Source organism: Phacochoerus africanus, chromosome 3 (assembly GCF_016906955.1).
Source record: "Phacochoerus africanus isolate WHEZ1 chromosome 3, ROS_Pafr_v1, whole genome shotgun sequence".
NCBI lineage: Eukaryota > Metazoa > Chordata > Mammalia > Artiodactyla > Suidae > Phacochoerus > Phacochoerus africanus.
Window position 1 is genome coordinate 176,331,953 of NC_062546.1, and position 21,099 is coordinate 176,353,051.

Here is a 21,099-nt window from a genome sequence, read left to right on the forward strand (position 1 = left end):
CTATAGAATTTAATGTTTTATGTTTAGTCATGGGTTATTTGTTTATTAATGTGTTAAAATATGCAGATATGGGTGTTAATTATTGGTCCATTTTGAAAAGTAAGATTTTTAATATCTGTAAATGGTATATTTTTGTTTGTAACAAACTGTTATCTTTTTTCAAGGATGAACAGTTTGTGAAGGAGCATCATTCTAAGAATTGAGTGATGTAGTCTTATATTTGGACAATTCACCAGATTCTCAAGAAGGCTTTCAAACGACTGTAAATTTTGTTGTTTATCCTGCTGAGCTAATGGGGAAAGTTATAGTATAAAAGTTATTTGTATACCAGCATAGATATATCGTTTTCCAAAACTTGTTTAATAGAAACCAAGCAAAATTACAAATCTGTTCACAAACTAGAATTCTTTCTTAATGAATCAAAACTGAATATTTTGAAAGTCATAATCTTTATAAGTGAAAATTGCCTAGTATTTAGCAAATGAAATGTTTTTCAAAAGTTAGGCCTTTCTATTTAATTAGAAAGTTAGTAGCTCTCTTAGTCCCTGATAAATCAAGGCAGTCACATCCATACTAGCTGGTTGGATTTATAAGTTATAGACTGGGTCCTTTGTACCTTGGGGGTGACTGCACTGGTTTGAAGTCATTAACTTAATGGTGAGATAAGAAATATATTCTGTTGCTAAATCTGTTTAGACCCTTGGAGAGACTTGAAGATTTCAGTTTATACAAATAGAAATTAAGCCTCTTTTGTGCAGACTTTTTTTTTTAAAGAGAATTGGGGGAGAAAAGTATTTGTTTTTAAGCATGCAACTTTGAGAATCTTTATGAAGAAAATAGCATAATTTTAAAAAATCTTATAGCCAAGAACATATGCGGCCACATTATAAATGTTTTTTCTCTTCATATTGGCCAAAAGGGAATAAAAACACCATCATAGGAATCTGTACATATGCTACTGATTTGCCTAGAAAATAGCAAGTTTGGTATTGCTCACTTTGCAATATAGGGCCATGTGGCACTTTTATCTATAGGACAGATTAACTCTAATAAAAATGAAGTGGGAGGGGTTTATTTTTGATATATTGCTCTTATGAGTTTTCAAGCTTTGATAGTGTTTAACTGAAAAGTGGTTTAGAAAGGGCTAGATCCATTGTGTTCACATTATTAAAAAAAACTGATAACAGATGTAATTCTTAAGTTTGTTCTTTTTCAAACTCAAGTACCATATTGGCAACCATAATATTGTCATAGGTGCTCTGTTCATTTAGATATTCTTGGTGGGGGGGAAATGGCATTTGTATAATATAAGTGTACATATATATATACATACAGTATATAATCTGAAGCTCTGAGAGCTCTTAAGTCAGGAATGCTGAGTATTATAGTATATTGAGGTCAGATGAAATTTTACATTTTTACGTGTTCTATTGCATCCCTTTTGGTAGTTTCTTGGACAGCATTACTCTAGCACTCATGATTGATTTGTGTCCTAATTTTCTTCCAAGAATTTTTTTTTTTATTGTTTCCTTTGGCTTGATATTTAAATATGTTACTAGTCACTTGAACACCCCCCGCTTCAAAAGTATTTGGTTTCTATGCTTTGTCTCTGGCAGCTATAACAATGGAAAGAACATTTTGAAGATAGTTTCTGAAAGCTTCCACTGAGTTTCAAAAATCATCCTGGGGGCAAAATTTTGGTGTTTTCATTTGAGCAGGGATTTTTGTCAGAAAATGTTTTGATGGTAAGTCATCAGCAGTGCTAGTATCTGAAAGCACAATACCAATCAGGCAGGCTGTCCAATCAGGAGTCATCTGGCTGAAGTTTATCTCTGTCTCTCAGGCCTAATCCCTGGAATCATTTTGACCATTGGGGTGACGTGTGGAATCATACAAAGGCTTATTAGGAAGAAACAACAAGTTTTTCATTTTTAATATGCTTTTAATTCTGTGATCAACTACAGTCAGCTATTAGCACAAATCGGTCTCTTTATTTTGAAGATCAAAAGTCTGTTTCATTTTGCAGGATTAAATAAGGCTAATATCTTAAAGTTAAGATATTGAATTAAAGTGGTTTTTAGAGATAATTGTTACACACCTTTTCAGTTTTTTCAAGAGGCTTTATTTGTGGCCTTTGTAATCCTGAAAACTGTTGGTATATTGTTTCCCATTGACTTAATGCAAAAGGTATGTATTTATTTGGATTATATTTACATTATGTTCTTTGTAAATGTTTGGGTGTAACTTGCACTTTTAAAAATGACCCAGTTTGGGTATTAGCAAACTTGAGAAATTCCCTCATCAATTAATTGTCAGCTGATTTTTTCTGTCTTTCTCCTCTGTTCAAATCATGTGGCTTTTTAATGGAAACTTTTCACTGATTAAAATATTTAAACACCTAAAGGCTAGCCTTATAAATAGCTGCCAAAAAAAAAAAAAAATCAGGAAATTAGATTTGACTAGCCCAATTAAAGATGGGTTCAAATCCTATCTTATTCTTTTTCATCATGGATAAAGATAGATGGGAAAGCAACTCAAGTGAATAAGTATTTATTTCCAAATTTTAAATGAGACTTTGTCCTCACCCCAACATTAATACTATTAATACTATAGGATCCCAAGATATCCATGAATTTGTCCAGAAGAGTAAAAGATTTTCTAAGACAATTATTATCATCATGGAGAACATATGTAATCATTTGATTTAAATTTTTTCACTTTAAAATTGGCTTTGTTAACATCAAAGGAATGCTGCCTAAATTTCAGATGAGGGGGAAAGTGAGGTGTGTTTATTTATTAGTAAGCCTGTAGGTAAAGAATTGTGGGACAGATTTGTTCGCTCAGTTGTACAAAGCACAACTAGAACTTTTTGTTGAATGGCTAACATACATCTTGAATCCTTTTAATGTTGATATGTTGACTTTTTTAAGTTGACTGCACAGTCATTCTATGTACTAGGAACTGGTTTCCTTGACGTTCTAGAATCAATGGCTGAGAGAGGCACTAATCCCAGGAGGGGTGGAACATATCATGAAGCTGAGTCAGTATGGAAGAATTTCAAATAATCAAACAGGGTGCTGAAGTTCCATCTGTCTCATTTGCTTATGATAAGTTCTTACTGATTAGTGAATGTAGCTTAAGCCTTTGTATGTGTCCTCAGGGGGCAAACAAACGAAGAGGGACCAGATAACATTTGAATGGAGGGATTATATTTCAGGTGTTTTAGCTTGAAATTTATTTTTTAAAAAAAATAAAAATAGAAAAAAAAAATAGAACAAAGCCTGTGAAGCAAGTTGATATAATGAACAGGCTGAGTTGTTTAGCACAGAGAGAAAATATTGACCTGTCTGCATTCTGGTACTGTGCATACAGGTCCTAGCTGGGCAAAACATGATACATTTTGAATTATTCTCACCAGCAAGTCAAAGGAAAATGAACAATCTTAAGGAAATGTCTGTGAATGAGTTAAACAGTAGGAAATTCAGATTTTACCTACTTCATACAGGCATTATTTAATTCTTGCCTACAGAAGTATAGCATTTCCAAGCTTGTGTTTGAGGAGCATCTCAGAGATGTGAGAGTAAATCTGAGATAGTTTAAAAATTGGTAGGGGAGGAAGAAAATCCCTGCAGGTAATGATCTTATGTTAGGTGGCCAAGTGAAATGATCTATCATTGTATTTGGGAGGTTTTATTTTCTTATGTTTTTAAAATTGGTATATGCTTTGTAGACATTGTATTTTTATCCAGGTGCCACTCCAATTTGTGTATGTAATAAAATTATTTATATTACAAGTGGGAAATTATCTGTCAGCATTTTTCTGTGAATATAGATTAGAGTGGCAGAGTGCTAGCTCACAGTTTTCCATGTAAGGTCGTCCCCAACTGATTTGCCACATATCAGTTGTCATCCCCACTCAAAAAAGGAATTATTTCTAACCTAGCTGTATCACTTGAAACTAGAAGCAAAATAATCAGGGAAGTTTCTAGAGAAGGGTTTTGGGGGTTTTGGTTTCCGGTTTTGTTTTTTTGTTTTTTTTGTTTGTTTGTTTTGGTTTTGGGCCGGGGGTTGGTTGGTTTTGGGTTTTCCTTGAGGATTGGGGTAAAGGATACCTCCCCCCCCCCCAAACTATCAGCACAAAACAGGGTATTGATTTTTAACTCTGATGTTGCTATTGGAGTTGAATACTAAATAAGTAACTATAGTGAGGGAAATACATTTCTAATAAAATTCCCTACATTCTAGAGACATCCCTGTTTTAATTTTTTACCTAAATCTTTTTGTGCTTTATCGTGTAAAGAGAAAAAAAAATGTACTGAGTTATAATGCATTTTATTAACACTATGTACATATTAGCTGCTTTGTGTTCAGAATGGTAGCAGTTGCTTTGTATATTAAAGTGATCCTTGTGAATTTGTGGAATATTGTCATAAAGTGCTTTTTCTTACTGTAATCTTTGTGGTATCAACTGTCATAATGCCCTTTTTACACAAACATTTATGTGCAGTCACATAAACATGCTTTTAAAAACTCTGTAAGTCTCTTTTTTGGGGCTGGGGTCTCTATATTTTGGTTTTTGATAGTCGTGTGAAGCTGTATTTTTTGGACTTGGGTTTATTACTTTTGTTACAGAGCAAAAGTTATGTTAGAAATGTTAGAGTATATCACAAGCTTGTGTTGCCCAGCAACAGGAAACTAATTCAAGCAACAAGAACATATCTTCAGTTACTTAATTTTCCTGTATTCCTAGTTTTTAGCACTAGATTTATTTTTTCAGTAAGATTGAACGGTACCTATTTGAAGATGTGGAGATGTTACTGCCCTGTTGAGACAACCAATGGGAAACCTATGGCCAGCTATCTCTGATGTCATAAAACGCATGTTTGCATTGGAAGAATGATAAGAATAGATGGCTTCTTGGTCCCCTTGTAATTCTAAAATTCAGTGATCATATAAAATGGAAAGAACGGGGAAGGGGGGTATGTGGCTAATCCGCTCTTTGCTTAAAGCACAAGAATAAAAGATTCTCTCCTGTGCTATTGATTCAGTTTCTGAAAATAAGCAGCTGTATTCTAAAATACATTTTAAAAATTGCCATGTTTATTAAGCTTGTTACACTTGCCATTGTATTGAAGGAACTACATGAATTTTATGCCTTTTTTTCTTCTGCAAAGAGGGACCACATAATTTATGGTACAAAGACATTCTTGAGAGCGAAAGGATGATAGTGTTAATTACACAGGGACAGCAAGTGTAAACCAGGATTGTGCTGAGCAAATCGGGACCTAAGGTGACCGACCTTGTAGGCTGTGCTCAGGTGCTTGGACCAATAAAAGCACGGAGTGCCTGTCTTCTCCCCATCCATACCTTTGCTGTTATTTGCTCATTTCACAAATACTTGTTGAGAACACACTTCTGGGCACTGAAGAGTCCCTGTCCTCAAGAAGCTCCATCTAAGACACACCACCAAGGAAACAGTTCTAACATATCCATACACTTTTATCCCTGAGCTCCAGACACATTTGCCTTCTCTACAACTGCAAAATGGGCCAGAACTGAACATTTTAATTTTTCTAAATCTGTTCTTCAGCTGGTTCTTTTCCACCTTGTCAATGATGCCATTATCTACTAAATCACTAAACTGGTTAAGACAAAAACTCATAAAAGCACTACTTTAATCAGGGTTCTATTCCTCTCATGCATATTAACTTTCTTAAGCACACTGACCAAAATGGGGCTTAGAATCTAATGAGGGTCTGTAGCAAGTGAAGATTTTGTGTCTGGCTTCTTTCAGTTAGATGCTTTTGTGGTTGCTCCACATCCTAGTGTTTATTAGTACCTCATTCCTTTTTATGGCTGAATAATATTCCAAAGTATGTATACAACACAGTTCAACTGTTGGGCATCTGCTCTGTTCCTATTCTCGGGCTGCTGTGAATGGTGCTTCAGTGAACATTCATGTGCAAGTATTTGAGTCCCTGTTTTCAATTCTTTGGGCTATGCATCTAGGAGTGGAACTGCTGGGTCATGTGGTAATTCTATGTTTAACCTTGAGGAACTGCCAGACTGCCTCAGAAGCTGCAACATTTTACAGTCCCACCAGTGACGTTTCAGTGTTCTAATTTCTCTGCATCCTGGCCAACACTTGTTACTCTGATTTTTTAAAAGTTATTTAGCCATCCTTATGGAGAAACTCATTAGGATTTTGATTTGTAATTCCTTAATGACTGATGATACTGAGCATCTTTTCATGTGTTTGTTGGCTATTTGTATATCTTCTGTCCCAGGTCATTGATTAATTTTTTTAACGTTTTCGTGAGTTCCTTATATATAAATTCTAGATACTAGACCCTCATCAGATACGATTTGCAAATACTTTCTCCCATTCTGTAAGTTTTCACTTTCTTGAAAATGTCTTCATTCTTATTTTTTAACTTAGTATTTTAAAGTAATACATACATTTGGAAAAAACTAACCAGGACAAATGGCAAGTCTGTATATCCTTCTGTTGACAATCCGTGCAAGTGTAATGTATATTCTCCCTCTCCCGTTTTTCCATAATTGGTTCTTTTTCTCACTGAATTTGTCTTGGCAGTAGTTGCATTACACTATATTTATATCTAACTCAGTCAAACAGGTGCGAAGTACCCCACATATAGATGTGTCATAGTTTATTTAACCAGTACACTCTTTTGTGGACATACAGGTTGTTTGAAACTGTTGACTGTTAAGATAAACACAAGTTAGTACAGATATAAACACCAGTTAGTATCTCCAGGCTAGGTACAGAGAATTGGAAATTATTATTTATCAAGTATAGTTTTCTTCATATTTGGGGGTTGTTTCCTAAGCAGTATTAAGAATCTACTAAGTTAATAAAAATATCACGTTGTTAGTATTTATGTCAAACTTCACAGTCTCTCTTTTCATATACATATATTATATATATGAAGAAAAATGCCTTACACAAGGTTATAAAGTAGGTCATCCTTCCTTTTCTCACCTCTGTTATAGTTTTCCCTTCAAATCTCCCTGAGAAACAGTTGTTCTCAGCTAGGGAACTTAATTTTTCAGTGTACCATCTTTCCCAGTGTTAAAATTTAACCCTTCTCTATAGAAAGAAAGGCATAACATTTTAGAGCAGAAAGACACTCTATGCTAATAAATCCTCAATTTTTTAAGTGACAAAAAGACCTGAGGATTACCCTGCTTTCCTGCAGTTCATGTCAGTGCTGAGAGAGCCTTCCACAACAAGGCTCTTTACTCACTGCAGTATCTCGCCTCCTTACTGTTAAAGAACTTGAAAATGCTACTTCTGTCTTGGTAGAGGTTCTGGGGGTAGGAGAATTACCAACCATTTCTCTGACACTAGAATAAATTACATGTTTGTTACATGATACATGTTTGTTTCACCAACTATAGCAGGCCCTATATCTAGGACCTCTACAAATACTGATACATTAAAAAAGCGATTTTTAATTTTTGTATTGTTTTTGTGGGCACACTCACAGCACATGGAAGTTCCTGGGCCAGGGATTGAACCTATACCACTGCAGCAACCTGGGTCACTGCAGTGACAACGCCAGATCCTTAAGCCATTGTGCCATAAGAGGACTAAAAAGTGATTTTTAAAAGTACTTTAAATGCTATTTTTGGAGTTCCCATCGTGGCACAGCAGAAATGAATCCGACTAGGAACCATGGGGTTGTGGGTTTGATCCCTGACCTGGCTCAGTGGGTTAAGGATCTGGCATTGCCGTGAGCTGTGGCATAGGTCGGAGACGTAGCTTAGATCTAGCTTTGCTGTGGCTCCGGCAGCTGTAGCTCCGGCCTATGCTGGAGAAGCTCCATATGCTGCAGGTGCAGCCCTAAAAAAAAAAAAAAAAAAAGATGGAATTCCCCTTGTGCCTCAGTGGTTTAAGGACCCCACACTGTCTCTGTGAGGATGCAGCTCTAATTCGACCCCTAGCCCGGGAACTTCCATATGCGCTAGGTGTGACCATTTAAAAAAAAAAAAAAAGCAGGAGTTCCCATCGTGGCATAGCAGAAACGAATCCAACTAGGAACCATGAGGTTGTGGGTTCAATCCCTGGCCTCGTTCAGTGGGTTAAGGATCCAGCGTTGCCCTGAGCTGTGGTGTAGGTTGCAGATGCCACTCGGATCCTGCATTGCTGTGGTGTAGGCTGGCAGCTACAGCTCCGATTAGACCCCTAGCCTGGGAACCTCCACTTGGCGCAGGTGTGGCCCTATAAAGAGAAACACACACACACACACACACATATACAACACATTTATGGAATAAATTAATGCTTTTATCATAAGAGGAAAATGTCAGAACTTTGTTGACATTTATAGTGGACCATATGGCACACTATTCAGATGTATTCTCACCGCCCCCGACACACACCCCTGAAATACTCATTTCCCCAGCTTCTGGGAATATTGGTGGCTGATGGTTCTCAGCTACATCTTTCAGGGTCACCCCAAGGTTAAGCCCCTTGGAGCCAATGACTAATCTACACAAGGATACAAATTCCACCCCCTTGCCTCAACACGGCCCAGCTTCTGGTCACCCAAGCTCTGAATTCCAGAGGACTTTCCTGCCTGCATCCCAACCTAATTTCTTCTTCTTTCCCTGTCCTGCTACAATTACTCCCTCAAAGCATTCTCATTTAAACTTTCTGTACCTTAGCTTTCACCTCTATTTCCCCAGGCAAGTGGACTTGGGGTAACATTTTAAACCCAAAGACAAAAAAAAAAAAAAATTACTTGATTTTCACTTAGACAACCAAACTATTCCTGCTGAACTCTTCTCACATCTTCTATCTGTCGGACAAGGGAGAAAAAATATCTCCTTCAACCTTTTCTGCTTCTTAATGTTTTTTGAACTGTACAACAGGCTAATCACTGCTTACTTGGTAGTGGATCCAAGCTCTCCACAAGCCCCCATCCCACCCCATCCATACCCAAAGACATTCTAATACCTCTCTCCAAAGTTAGGGCTGTTAAAGTAAATAAGAAGAACTCCCATCAATATATTCATTTCTAATAATATACCTAGATGGGACTGGCCTTTCATTATAGAGAAGTTGATATTGCAGGGCTTTTATTTTACTTGTTTTAAAGACCTTCCATGTCCATGGTGCAGTGCTGGCATTTTATAGACCCGGTAAGCTGTGGATATTTCTTTGTTTTTTTCTAGGGCCGCACCCGCGGCACATGGAGGCTCCCAGGCTAGGGGTCAAATTGGAGCTGCAGCGGCTGGCCTACGCCACAGCCACGCAGGATCCGGGCTGCATCTGCCACCTACAAACTGTGGATATTTGTATTTCATGCGCATCTATCAGAATTGTGTTGAACTGGTACATCACAATGCTCAGAAATTTTCATTCATCTTTATTAAAGTAAAACCTCTATTTAAAACATGAGTAGAAAACAATGTACTGCGTGTTTCCACATCCAAGATATTCATTGAAAGGTTAAGAGGAAGGAAGATGTTCTAAAGTTTTACAGAGGAAATTTATCTCTAGTACCAAATACCGTACTCAGATTATAATATTCTTGTGATCTTAATCTGTTTAAGCTGTTGTTTTTGACTTGTTTTAAAAAAAGGTGTGGTGGGGTGGGGGGAGTTCCCATCATGGTGCAACAGAAACGAATCCGACTAGGAACCATGAGGATGCGCGTTCGATCCCTGGCCTCGCTCAGTGGGTTAAAGATCCAGCGTTGCCATGAGCTGTGGTGTAGGTTGCAGACGCGGCTCGGATCTGATGTTGCTGTGGCTGTGGTGTAAGCCAACAGCTGTAGCTCCGATCAACCCCTAGTCTGGGAACCTCCCTATGCCACAGGTGCAGCCCTAAAAAAACAAAACAAAACAAAACAAAAAGGGGGGTAGGGGTATGTATGTGACTTCATAAAGTCTATCAAAGATGAACATAAAACAATGTCAAAATCAATTGACCCAAAGACCAATACCTTCTAAATGTAATGTATCTTTTTCACAACAAATATTTGGTTATGATATACTGGACACTGGGAAGGCTACAATGAAAGAGGCAGAAGCACTCCTGGACCTCAAGAAGCTTACAGTGTTCTGGGGAACATAGACATTGAAAAAGCAATTACAATGTGGAAGGAGCTTATACTTGGGGAGCTAACTGCCTATGGAGGGATGAGATTTAGAACCTTTTTCACTGTCATCCTATTCATTATAAGGAGGCAGGGACAGCCTAGGAAATAAAAAAAAAAAAATTGAGAAAGGGTAGAGCTGAAGGGAGAAACTACAGCTTTTGATTTCAAGAAGAATACCTATTTCCAGCACACAGAGGTCCAAGATTTGTGCTGCTATGAAAAAGTAACTAAAATTTTATTTATTCCTTGGTTTATATAGCTAAATCTGAAATTAAGCCAAAAAGCATATGAGACCTCATCATAAGAGATCCTAATCTCAAACAACCTAAAGCATTTAAGACCTAAATGTAGCAAAAGATTTTAAAAGCTTAACAGCTCAGGGAATATAAATTTATTTTTTGTTCTTTTTCTTTCTTTCTTTTTTTTTTTTTTTTTTTTTGGCTTTTAGGGCTGAACATGTGGCATATGGAAGTTCCCAGGCTAGGAGTCCAATCAGAACTGCAGTTGTGGTTGGTCCTACACCACAGCCATGCAGGATCCAAGCCACATCTGTGACCTACATCACAGCTTACAGCAATGCCAGATCCTTAACCCACTGAACAAGGCCAGGGATTGAACCCACATCCTCATGGATACTAGTTGGGCTCATTACGGCTGAGCCATGACGGGAACTCCAGGGAATGTACGTTAAACCTCTTGTTCTCTACTCAATTAGAGAACTGGGCTAAAGCTATGTCTTGCAATGTGTTTTAAATGATTTGCATGATCTAGCCTTACCAAAACATGCTCACTGCTTTGAAGATGCCTTTATGCTAACCCTTCATCATAGCATCACTGAACATTGTTTATCAAGAGGGAACAGTATACAGAAACAACATAAACCAAAATCTCGAACTTTCCTTTAATGGTATTTGAATTTCAGAGTTATCAAAATATAACTAAAAAGTCACAAATATGGGACAAAACACTGCACATTTTGCTTTGCCTTTTTTCTACAGTAAGCCATTTCAGTACATATGTTTATATTCCCAGTCTGAGACCTTAATTAACATAAATCATAGCCAACTATAAGTCCTCCCTCAGGTTTCTCTTCTGTGCTTTGTAAATATGAACATCTTTTTCAGGATCATAGTGAACCTTACTCACAGTAAATTGCCTCTCCAGCATCGCTAAGAAGTTGTGATCCCGTTCATAGCGAATTCGGCAAGCTAAAAGAATCACAGAGTGGTTGCTACAGAGATGTTCCAATGTTCGAAGAAGATCTGTAAATGTTTCTTCTAAATATATGATATCAGCTCCAAGTATCAGGTCAAATTCTCCAGGGGAAAAACTCCCCAAATTCTGTCCCCAAGTCAGCTCCTTAACAACAGCTTTGGGTTGGATATGGGGCGGTAAGTTGGCTTGCACATTTGATTTAAGAAACTCTAATGCTACTTTTCGATCCGTGATAGTCACATGAGCACCTAGAACGTGGGACAGAAAGCAATGCGCACATCAGTACAACTAATAGGGAGAGGGATGAAGTTAAGCAGCAGGGTGAGTGTCTCTGAATAGTCCACCTCGCATACAGAAGTTCGTGCCCTTTGTGGACAGCTGCCATACCTCGGAACAATGGCCAGCTGCTCCTCCTGCACTGCCTCCAGGTAAAAGTGAACTTTTGATTTGCTGAAATCATGCCTATAAAATGTAGAGTCCCCATGTGACAAGCTAGCCAAAGCTTCTGAGTTCGGCAAGCAGAAGTGGCCCCCTCTGCACCCTCAGACTTCGCTCGGGAGCTCATCCTCTTCAAGGATAACGTGGAGTCCAAGGATGAAAAATCTGGGGACAAACAATTATGAAGACGACAAGATACCAAAAACAGGGAAAGGTTCCTTTCTGGGGCTAAAGCTTTAAAAAGAATCAGGGAAAAAAAAAATAAAATAAAATAACTGGCTGCTAAGAAATCCCAGTCTACCTCTCCTTATGCTGTTATGAAGCAGTCAAACTATATGTGTTTATGTAATTCACATGTAATTACTGAAAAAGGGTAAAGTCAGAAATGAGTAAATTATATTCAAGTACTATAGGCTAAAATGTAAGATACTGTCCTCTTAGTGCTAAGTTTCTACGTGAAGGGGTAAAATGAATGAGGCAAATACTTCATTCATGTTTCCCATGGGATGCTTACCATAAACTAAAAGAATCCAACTTTCTGCATCAGTATGGCTGAGAGAGAGAAGTCTGAACTGGGAGTTACCCTTCTGGGAAAGCAGCCCTGAAACACCTCACCTGCACTGCAATCTCACTCTAATACATGGCATCCTGTTTGGTTTGGGCCCCACACATTCTGAAATTTTAGAATTATGTTGCATTCCTTTACTAAATTATTTCTCATCTGCCTCCTTCAGTCTGTAACCTTCATGAGGAACCCCCCACAGGACCCCAGACCAGCTGCGGGAAGCACCATTTCAGGGGCGGCTCATCCTGAGTGTTTCTTGATGTGTGCAGTAGGACAGGATGTATGTCAGTTTGACATCTGACTCAGTCCTGAGTGGGAAACGGTGAAAATGCACAAGTTGTCAGACACCGTGCTGCCCGAAGAGCAACTGTGCTACTTTTCACCTCTCCTGGTAACAGAAATCACATACAGCCTTTTCCTGGTTTGACGTAGAACTTTACTGCTGGACTTCCTCACAGTCTACTGGGCACTCTGCAGGCAACACAGACTGATCTGGTCTTTGTGTGGCACCTTGGTGTGCATTTGAATAGCTCTCAGATGTAGACCTCCTCTAATGTCTGTCTCCGAGATTTCCAAGGCCACTGCTAACTTGCCAGGGGTTCCAGGAGTGGGTCTGGACACAGGGAGGTAGAGGCAGGGCTGGGAGGCTATAGAAGTTCTCCCCTGATTGCGTCAATCTTCTCAGTGAAATAAGGAGAAATGTCATCAGCTGAGAGTGAAGAAGGAGGCAAGAGGGCTGGAGGGGAGCAGAGCGGGATGCCTCCGCAGCACTCCGAGCCCCAAAGATGGTTTGGATCAGCAATCCTTTTTTTTTTTTTTTTTTTTTGGTCTTTTCTAGGCCCTCACTCGCAGCACATGGAGTTCCCATGCTAGGGGTCGAATCAGAACTACAGCTGTCGGCCACAGCCACAGCCATGCCAGACCCGAGCCACATCTGTGACCTACACCACAGCTCACGGCAACACTGGATCCTTAACCCACTGAGCAAGGCGAGGGATCGAACCAGCAACCTCATGGTTCCTAGTCAGATTGTTAGCCACTGAGCCACGACGGAAACTCCCCAGATAAGGAATTCAAAATGAGACCCAGAGGCAGTCCGTTTCCTCCAGCCACATTCAGCTGCCTAAGTGCGGCCTGCAAATAAGTGGAGACACACACTTAACCTTGTTTCTAGCCCAGTAAAGAGGAGGAAGCAGCAAGGAGGTGCAGGGTGTTGACGGTATGTGAAGATGGTGACAGATGACTGCTTGTGAGACTTGCGCAGGGTAAGGAGGGAGATGAGACACTATTTCGTTCACGAAAAATGAATGGAAAATGACCCAATAAGACAATATAGCCTGCTGTCACTCACTTGGTAATGGAAAGAGAACATGAAAACATTTGTCATCCCTTTTGGGTTTTAGTTTTGTAGGCAACGCCTTAATTTAGTCAAATATTGGGGCACGTACCGTGTGCTAGAGATACGGAGACAAGTAAGAAGGTCCTTGCCCTCTAGGAACTGAGAGTCTTGAGAGAGACACACATAAACATAATTGTGATGCAATGTGGGGAGTAAAATATAGGAATATGGGCGTGCCAGGAAATTCTGTGGTTACAAAGGAAAAATTCTTGGAGAGGAGCAGAAGAAAGATTTCGGAAGGAAAGGAAATCTGAGCTTACACTTAAATGATGTGGCATTAACCAGAGGAAAGAGGCAAAGAGGGTATTCAAGGCAGAAGGGACAGACCAGAAGCAGTGTGTGTGTGTGTATCACAGGCACTTCAAACAGTACAATCGTGCTGAAAAACAGTGAGGCTTTAGGGTCAGGCACAATGAGATTACAGAGCCTTAGAAAGAAGCCTGGGATTTGGCCTTCGGGCAGTGGGAAGGCACAAGCATGTTTCAGTATGGGCCATCCCATGCTTCTAAATTTTAGATAGGCCACTGACAACTATAAGCAAAAGCGGGTTTGATAAGACAGAGGCAGAAAGGTCCAGTGGGAATGTGCATATATAATCTTGCAGGAGCTAAATGAGAAGAGCTAGAGCCAGACAAGGGGGAGAAAGGGAGAAACAGAATCAAGAAAAACTTAAAAAGATAAAATCAGCAGGGCTTAAGGGTGGGGGATTGTGGCGAGCAGGGCAAGGACTTGAGTGACTATTCAGATAATGATGCTCAGAACAAAAGCGAAAGGACGAGCTGGAAAGGGAAGAAGAGTTCAAGTTTAAACACATGCTGTTTGAAGTGCTCTGAAAGAGCTAGATAGAGACATCAACAGCTTTCTGTTAAACGTACAAGTTGAAGGTTCAGTGGAGACTTGCACTGGAATTACAGAAAACTCAAAGAATTTCTTCCTGAGCATTATATTTGAGACAGTGGTCCTTAGACGTGGTTGGGCATCAAATTACCTGGGAAGCTTTTAAAATCCAGATTCCCTGACCCCACCCCAACTTGCAGAACCCAATCTTTAAGATGGGATTTTTTTTTTTTCCTTAGAATATAGTTCTCAAGCAGTATAAAGGCTGAAGACATTTTCAAACTAAGACCCAGGATTTCATAGTCATAACTGGATTTGAATTCAAAATCCATAATCCATTAGCTTTGTGACTAAGTGGGCAAGTTACTTGACCTCCGTTAAGCCTGCATTTGGCCTCTTTGGAAAGAACTCCAAGTAGACCTCCTAGCAGGGTTGTGGTGAGGCTGAAAGACTGTAAAGATGCAGCATCCAGAACACAGGAAGCACCCAGGGAACATCAGTTGTTTTCTTCTTCTAACAAGGAAGTTTTCGACACCCTATATTAACCTTCTGCATAGCATTTGTCATGGAGTGGAGGTGGGGGGGCTTCTGTGTAATTTGTGTCTTCCTCCCTGTCCCCCAGTTAGAATTAGAATGGAAGCTGGCACTGCTGTGGCTGTGGCGTAGGCTGGCAGCTACAACTCCGATTAGCCCCCTAGTCTGGGAGCCTCCACATGCCGTGCATGCGGCCCTAAAAAGACCAAAAAAAAAAAAAAAGATTTTCAAGTTTTAACTGTTTAAAAGGGGGGGGGAAATCAATCTCCTTCTGGACACTTCAAAATCACTGCCTAGTCCCAAGTTGTCACTGTTTCCATTTTAAAGAGATTAACTTTTTCTTACCCTCAAGTTTTAACATCAGTACTTCTCCAGCCCAATACTTTGTAGCCACTATGAACAAAGAGTATGAAAATCATGTAGTAACACAGAGAAATGAATATGCGATATGTTAAATGAAACACCAAATATATGAATGTTTGTATACACACACACACACACACACACACACACACACACACACACACAGAGACACACTGTGGAATCATGACGTCAACTCTCATTAAAATAGGAATAGAGAAAAGGAATGGAAGGAAATACACCAAAATGCTAATGGAAATTATGTTGCAAAGTCATGAATAATCAGAATCTTTGATGGGTTTTTCCCCTTTTTTTAAGGCTGTACCTGGGGCTATTATTTTAGTAACAGAATTACTTCACTTTTATATCAGAAACATTAATTTTCCTGATTTTCCAGTTCATCTCTCTCTCTCTTTTTTTTTCTTTCTTTTTTCCTTGGCTGATCTTCCCTGGATGTGGAAGATCCAGGGCCAGGGATCAAAGCAGCGCCACAGCAATGACAATCCTGGACCCTTAACTTGCTGCACCACCAGGGAACTCCTCTAGTTCATCTCTTATTCCAGAACTACTTGGGTATCTACTGTGCGCCAGTTGCCTGTACTGGGGCCAAGTTCACACAGAATGAGACTTCGTCCCATTGCTCATGAGCCTCGGCCTGGGAGGAGAGACAGATACACAAAACAGCTGCCGGGAGTGAAATGTGACAGCTGGGGCAGAGGTGGGGAGAACACCAGGCACTGTGGGGCAAAGAAACAAGGCAGCACTTGATTCTGCTGTGGGGCAACCACAAGAACACCATCTGCCAGTCTGTGGTTCGAGCCCCTCCCTGAGCCCTGACTTTTTGTGGCAGCATCTAACTAGTCCCTTAATCTCGGCTGGTCTTTGAAGAACCTTCTCCTGGCTTTCCCGGCCCTGCAGATCTGGACTTCCAGATCAGAAACGAACAAGCAGAGAGGCTCCCAACACTTGCTGGACATTCACTTTGGGCCAGTCAGTGAGCGAACAGATTTCTATGCATGATCTCATCTGATCCCCACTGGACAGGGAATATGGTTATATCCTCATTTTATGGAGAAACTGAAATTTAGTGATTCAGCAACTTGCCCAAGGTCCCAAAGCTATTCAAAGTTCACAGAGGTCAGAGGCAAGTTGGCCCCTAAGCCTGTGCACTTCACCATGTTCTCCTGTTTCTACAGCAGTGAGGAAGCCCTTGTTCTCGGGAGGAGACAGAAGAAAGCTCATTTCCCCTTCCAGTTAACCGCTCTCTCATCGCTGAGACTGGAGTTAGTGTCATGCAAAGACAAGAACTGGGGCTGCTGTGTCTGACAAACCTAGTTTAAGTCTCAGGTCTCCACTGATCAGGAATTCAGGCAGTGGCTTAATCTCCCGGAATCCCAGCTTCACTGGAAAAATCAAAATTAAATATGTATCTCACAAATATGGGGATGATGTAAGGTTAACCTCTTTTGAGGAAAACAAAAGCTGGTGCATTGGCTGGAAGTGCCGTGGTGCTGGAGAGATGGACCCAAATCAGTCTACATACATATGCTTCTACCCACTGACCCTGCCCATTGCCCCCCATCATATCTTGGAAGGCGAAGTCTAAACAGAGAGAGAAATTCTGAAAAAGATATGTTACCAGGAGCTCCTGTCGTGGCTCAACGGTTAATGAACCCGACTAGTATCCACGAGGACACAGGTTCCATCCCTGGCCTCTCGATCAGTGGGTTAAGGATTTGGTGCTGCTATGAGCTGTGGTGTAGGTTGAAGATGTGGCTTGGATCCCAAGTTGCTGTGGCTCTGGTGTAGACCGGTGGCTACAGCTCCAATTCGATCTCTAGCCTGGGAACCTCCATATGCTGTGGGTCTGGCCCTAAAAAGACAATTTTTTTTTTCTTTTTTAAAGTATGTTACCAGAAAAAGAACAGGATGGAAGTGGGGCTTGGGTGGGTCCTGTACACATGTGATGGATTCTAGGTCCTCACCACCCAAGGCTAATTCCTTTTCTTTTTCTCTTCAATTATGAATTAACATGATTTTAAAGCAGTCTTCTGTGAGAAGTATAAATATAGGAAGAGAAATGAGAAGGAATTAGCCTTCCTGGAGGTAAAAGCGCAGCAGGTGGCCCATGACTCATAATAAGTACAGGGGAAAGAAAAGCAATCCAATAAAAGAAAACTAATAACGGGTTTGGCATCATGAAAAGGCACAACTCCAAGAGTTCCACTCACAAAAGAGGGAGCACCACATCACACTCACCCAGCAGGGCAGCCACTATGCCCACCAGCCCTGTGCCAGCACCCAGCTCCACGGCAGAACAGCCCCTGAGCTCCACAGCTCCCATCTCCAGATACGTGGAAAGAACGACAGCCTGAGTCAAAACATAGTGTTACAATTAAGGTCAACAAGTGATTTAGGGGCTGAAAGGTTTCACGCTTGTGCACCAGGAAGACACCACACACCCCTCTCCCACTGCAAGGTTCAACTCCCTGTTCAACAACACACACAGGAACTCAGCTAATGCTGGGAGGTCACGAAGAGCAAGCACAGACACTGAGTCCCACAGTCCAGCTGCCCCAGGCCCCAGCAGAGGCCCTGACGGAGACAGCAGTGGTCAGTAATCCTGTCCACCCAAGCCAGGGTCCTGCTGAATCTGGGAGGTTTCATTTTCCTACTGTACTATATCGCTTTTAAACCTAAGGTTTACAAAACTACTCTGGAAGAGCTGACATGAAGGGTCTCTGTAATTTTGCTTGCAGGAATGTCCAGTTCCTGAACCAAGTTCAAATCAGCAATGCCACAACATCACCCAGAGGGAAAAAGCAAAGCAGCACCAAGGCTTCAGGGGCTGTGTTCCTCCATCCTGTGCCCCTAACAGTCACCACCCCACAGGAACCCGGCATCAAAAGCTAGGTTTTAGCTAAAGGTTTGGACTTACTGTGTGAGTTAACATTTGCATACAACTCTATACTGTTAACATAAATTTGTTTTTCATGGCCACATGCTATTAGTATATTTAGCAATTCCTCTTTTTTTTTTCTTTTTTTTTTAAATATTTTTAGGGCCACACCTGGGGCATATGCAGGTTCTCAGGCTTGGGGTCTAATTAAAGTTCCTCCTGCCCCAACTCGGGAGCGCCCCCTGCCTCCCAACCAAAGGCCAAAGCCACAGCCACACCAGATCCGGGCTGTGTCTGCCCCGGATCTTTAACCCACTGAGTGAGGCCAGGGATAGAATCTACATCCTCATGGATGCTAGTCAGATTCATTTCCATTGAGCCACGATGGAAATTCCCAGCAATTTCTCCTCTTGATGAGAATGTAGGAGGCTCAGCTACTCCTCACTTTCATGTATCTTTATTACTCATCCTAGGAACACTCTGCATGTAGTTACCCTGGACTTGCTTCTACAAGTAGTATTACTGGACTAGGCTATGTCAAGATTTTTATTACTAAATGTCTCTCTAACATCCCTAATACAATGTTAAAATGTAAAACTGTATCTACGCCAATCATTTATCCAACATTCCATGTGCTCCCCCTTAATCCCAGGTGAGGTGCTAGAAGCTGAGGACAAGGTTCTGTCACATGCCACTGACAGAACAGTGCTGGGAGAGGAAAAAGAAGCAATTATGGTATAATTGATCCTTACAACTATGGAAAACTTCAAGAAAACACATGCTCGTCACTTTGGGCTTCGTTACTTTACAATATTCTTTGTGCAATATTAAACTTAACGTGAAACCTAAATGAATGAGTGTCCCAAACAGGGTCTCCAGCTTTCCTTTAAGTCTTCCTTCTTCCCAATGGGTAAATTGCTGGCAAGTCACTTCGTTTCTCTCAGCTTTCTTTATTCACCCTTAAAACACAATCTATTTGGTGGTAAGGGAGCAGGGAATTGATTCTAATAGATTTTTTTTTTGTCTTTTTGCCTTTTCTTGGGCCGCTCCTGTGGCATATGGAGGTTCCCAGACTAGGGTTCGAATAGGAGCTGTAGCCATCAGCCCACGCCAAAGCCACAGCAACGCAGGATCCGAGCCGCGTCTGCAACCTACACCACAGCTCACAGCAATGCCGGATCTTTAACCCACTGAGCAAGGCCAGGGATCGAACCCTCAACCTCATGGTTCCTAGTCAGATTTGTTAACCACTGCGCCACTGCGGGAACTCCTAGAAATTTTTTTGAAGGGAGTGGGATGATGAAATGTTTTCAATTGAGTGTGGCAACAGTTGGGCCACTCCGTGGATTTACTTAAAAAAAAAAAACAAAAACCAAACTACTTTAAATAGATGAAATGTACGGTATAGAATTATATCCCAATAAAACTATTATTTAAAAAAAAAATAAAGACCAGTCTTATAATCAGTTGCTGGAGGCTCCCCCCGGGGGTTACTTACCGCGTCCCAAACCACCGCAGCGACTCCCAGCTGCTTCCAGTCCTGTTGGATCTGGATCCTGTGGTTTGCAAAGGAGAAGGTGGCAAGAGGCTTGTGGAATCTCTGCAGCCCCATTCCTGCGGTCTCCTCATAGGGCACCAGGGCCATCTCGTCTGAGCCCAGCTCCCTGCTCCCTCAAAGCTGTGGAGCAAAAGAATTCTGCGTGATGCTTCTAGCCAGAAAAAGTATTATTACCTCTTAAGTAGCTACAATTGCTTCTTAAGGTCATTTTACGAGTTCAAAATAATTAACACTCGAGGAAAGAAGCCTTTGTCTCATTCCTTTTACATGGCTCTTCTGGGAAGTGAGATACCGCTCTGAGTTCGTGCTGTAGCCGCTCGACGAATTCGCAGCTGAGCGAAGAGTGAGCAAAGTAGAGGTGACAGCCCAGGACTGCGGAGAAAGTAGCGCTTTCTAAACTGCCGGGGCCCGTGTAGACTGCAGCTGCAAGCCGCTGCGTTGGGCAGGGCATTATATTGTTGTTTCTTTCTTGGTCTTCCTTGCTCTCTCTAAATCGTTGCGTTCAAGAGCGACCCCGCAGACGTCTGAACTTAAATGAAGGGTTAACGGTAAGATTATCCCGCTTTACGACACCAGCCGGCTATACACGCTCAACGCAGTTACATTTCTTGCACTGGAAGTGAAAGACTCTAGTGGATTCCGAGTCGCTCTCAGCGAGCGAGACCCCGGGTCCAGGATAGATTGGGGCACCGCGGCTCGGAGACCTCCCCAGAGTCTTGACCCCCGCCCGCCCCACTGAAGTTCCGACGGGTACGTACGTCCTTCCCGCGGGCCCCAAAGCTGCGGGAACCGGCGGGATCGGGCCGGGAGCTACGGATCCCCAGACGCGCGGGCTTCCTGCCCCATCTCGGGAGCGCCCGCGGAAGGCCGAAGGCGCGCTCAGCGTCCCAGGAGCCGGGCGGGCTACACACCCCGGCCGGCAGCGCAGCCTCCCCTCTACCTACGGCTCCAGAGGCGGCGCCGGGTTGGTGCGCGCGTCGCTCTCCCCGCCCCGAGGTCGGCGGCGGAAATGACCCGCGCGCGGAGGTGGGCAGGCCGCGCTGGGGCCACGCGTTTCCGGCTCCCCGCCTTCCCAGCTCCCCGCCTTCCCAGGACAAGTGCTGGCTGGGGGCGGGCCCTCCCCCGCGTGGGTCCCCAGGGGATTGCGGACAAGTCAGTTTCCCG

General features: G+C 41.8%; 2 protein-coding genes and 1 long non-coding RNA gene across 6 annotated transcripts in view; 2 read left to right on the forward strand and 1 right to left on the reverse strand.

Annotated features, from left to right (window-relative positions):
* Positions 1 to 5,036, forward strand: part of CREB1 (cAMP responsive element binding protein 1) — a 67,617-nt gene extending 62,581 nt beyond the window's left edge. Inside the window, exon 11 of the transcript XR_007134074.1 lies at positions 165 to 5,036. The gene's annotated coding sequence lies outside the window, so the exon portion shown is untranslated. The remainder of the gene's footprint in view (positions 1 to 164) is intronic.
* A 5,981-nt stretch (positions 5,037 to 11,017) lies between these two features.
* On the reverse strand, positions 11,018 to 20,943 carry METTL21A (methyltransferase 21A, HSPA lysine). 4 transcript variants are annotated; one of them, XM_047773357.1, is made up of 6 exons: positions 20,694 to 20,943; positions 19,876 to 20,055; positions 17,738 to 17,849; positions 15,464 to 15,511; positions 11,733 to 11,948; positions 11,018 to 11,593 (listed from the first exon to the last, which is right to left on the reverse strand). In XM_047773357.1, the coding sequence occupies exons 2-6, from the start codon at positions 20,020 to 20,022 to the stop codon at positions 11,196 to 11,198; spliced, it is 921 nt and encodes a 306-aa protein (XP_047629313.1). In that variant the 5' UTR covers positions 20,023 to 20,055; positions 20,694 to 20,943; the 3' UTR covers positions 11,018 to 11,195. The 4 variants fall into 4 exon arrangements, with proteins under 4 accessions (XP_047629313.1, XP_047629314.1, XP_047629315.1 ...); XM_047773358.1 differs by lacking the exon at positions 15,464 to 15,511 and having other exon boundaries at positions 20,694 to 20,942; XM_047773359.1 differs by lacking the exon at positions 11,733 to 11,948 and having other exon boundaries at positions 20,694 to 20,940.
* The window catches only part of LOC125123489 (uncharacterized), a 78,897-nt gene continuing 78,309 nt past the window's right edge, over positions 20,512 to 21,099 (forward strand). The window contains exon 1 of the long non-coding RNA XR_007134076.1: positions 20,512 to 20,685. This is a non-coding gene — a long non-coding RNA (uncharacterized LOC125123489). The remainder of the gene's footprint in view (positions 20,686 to 21,099) is intronic.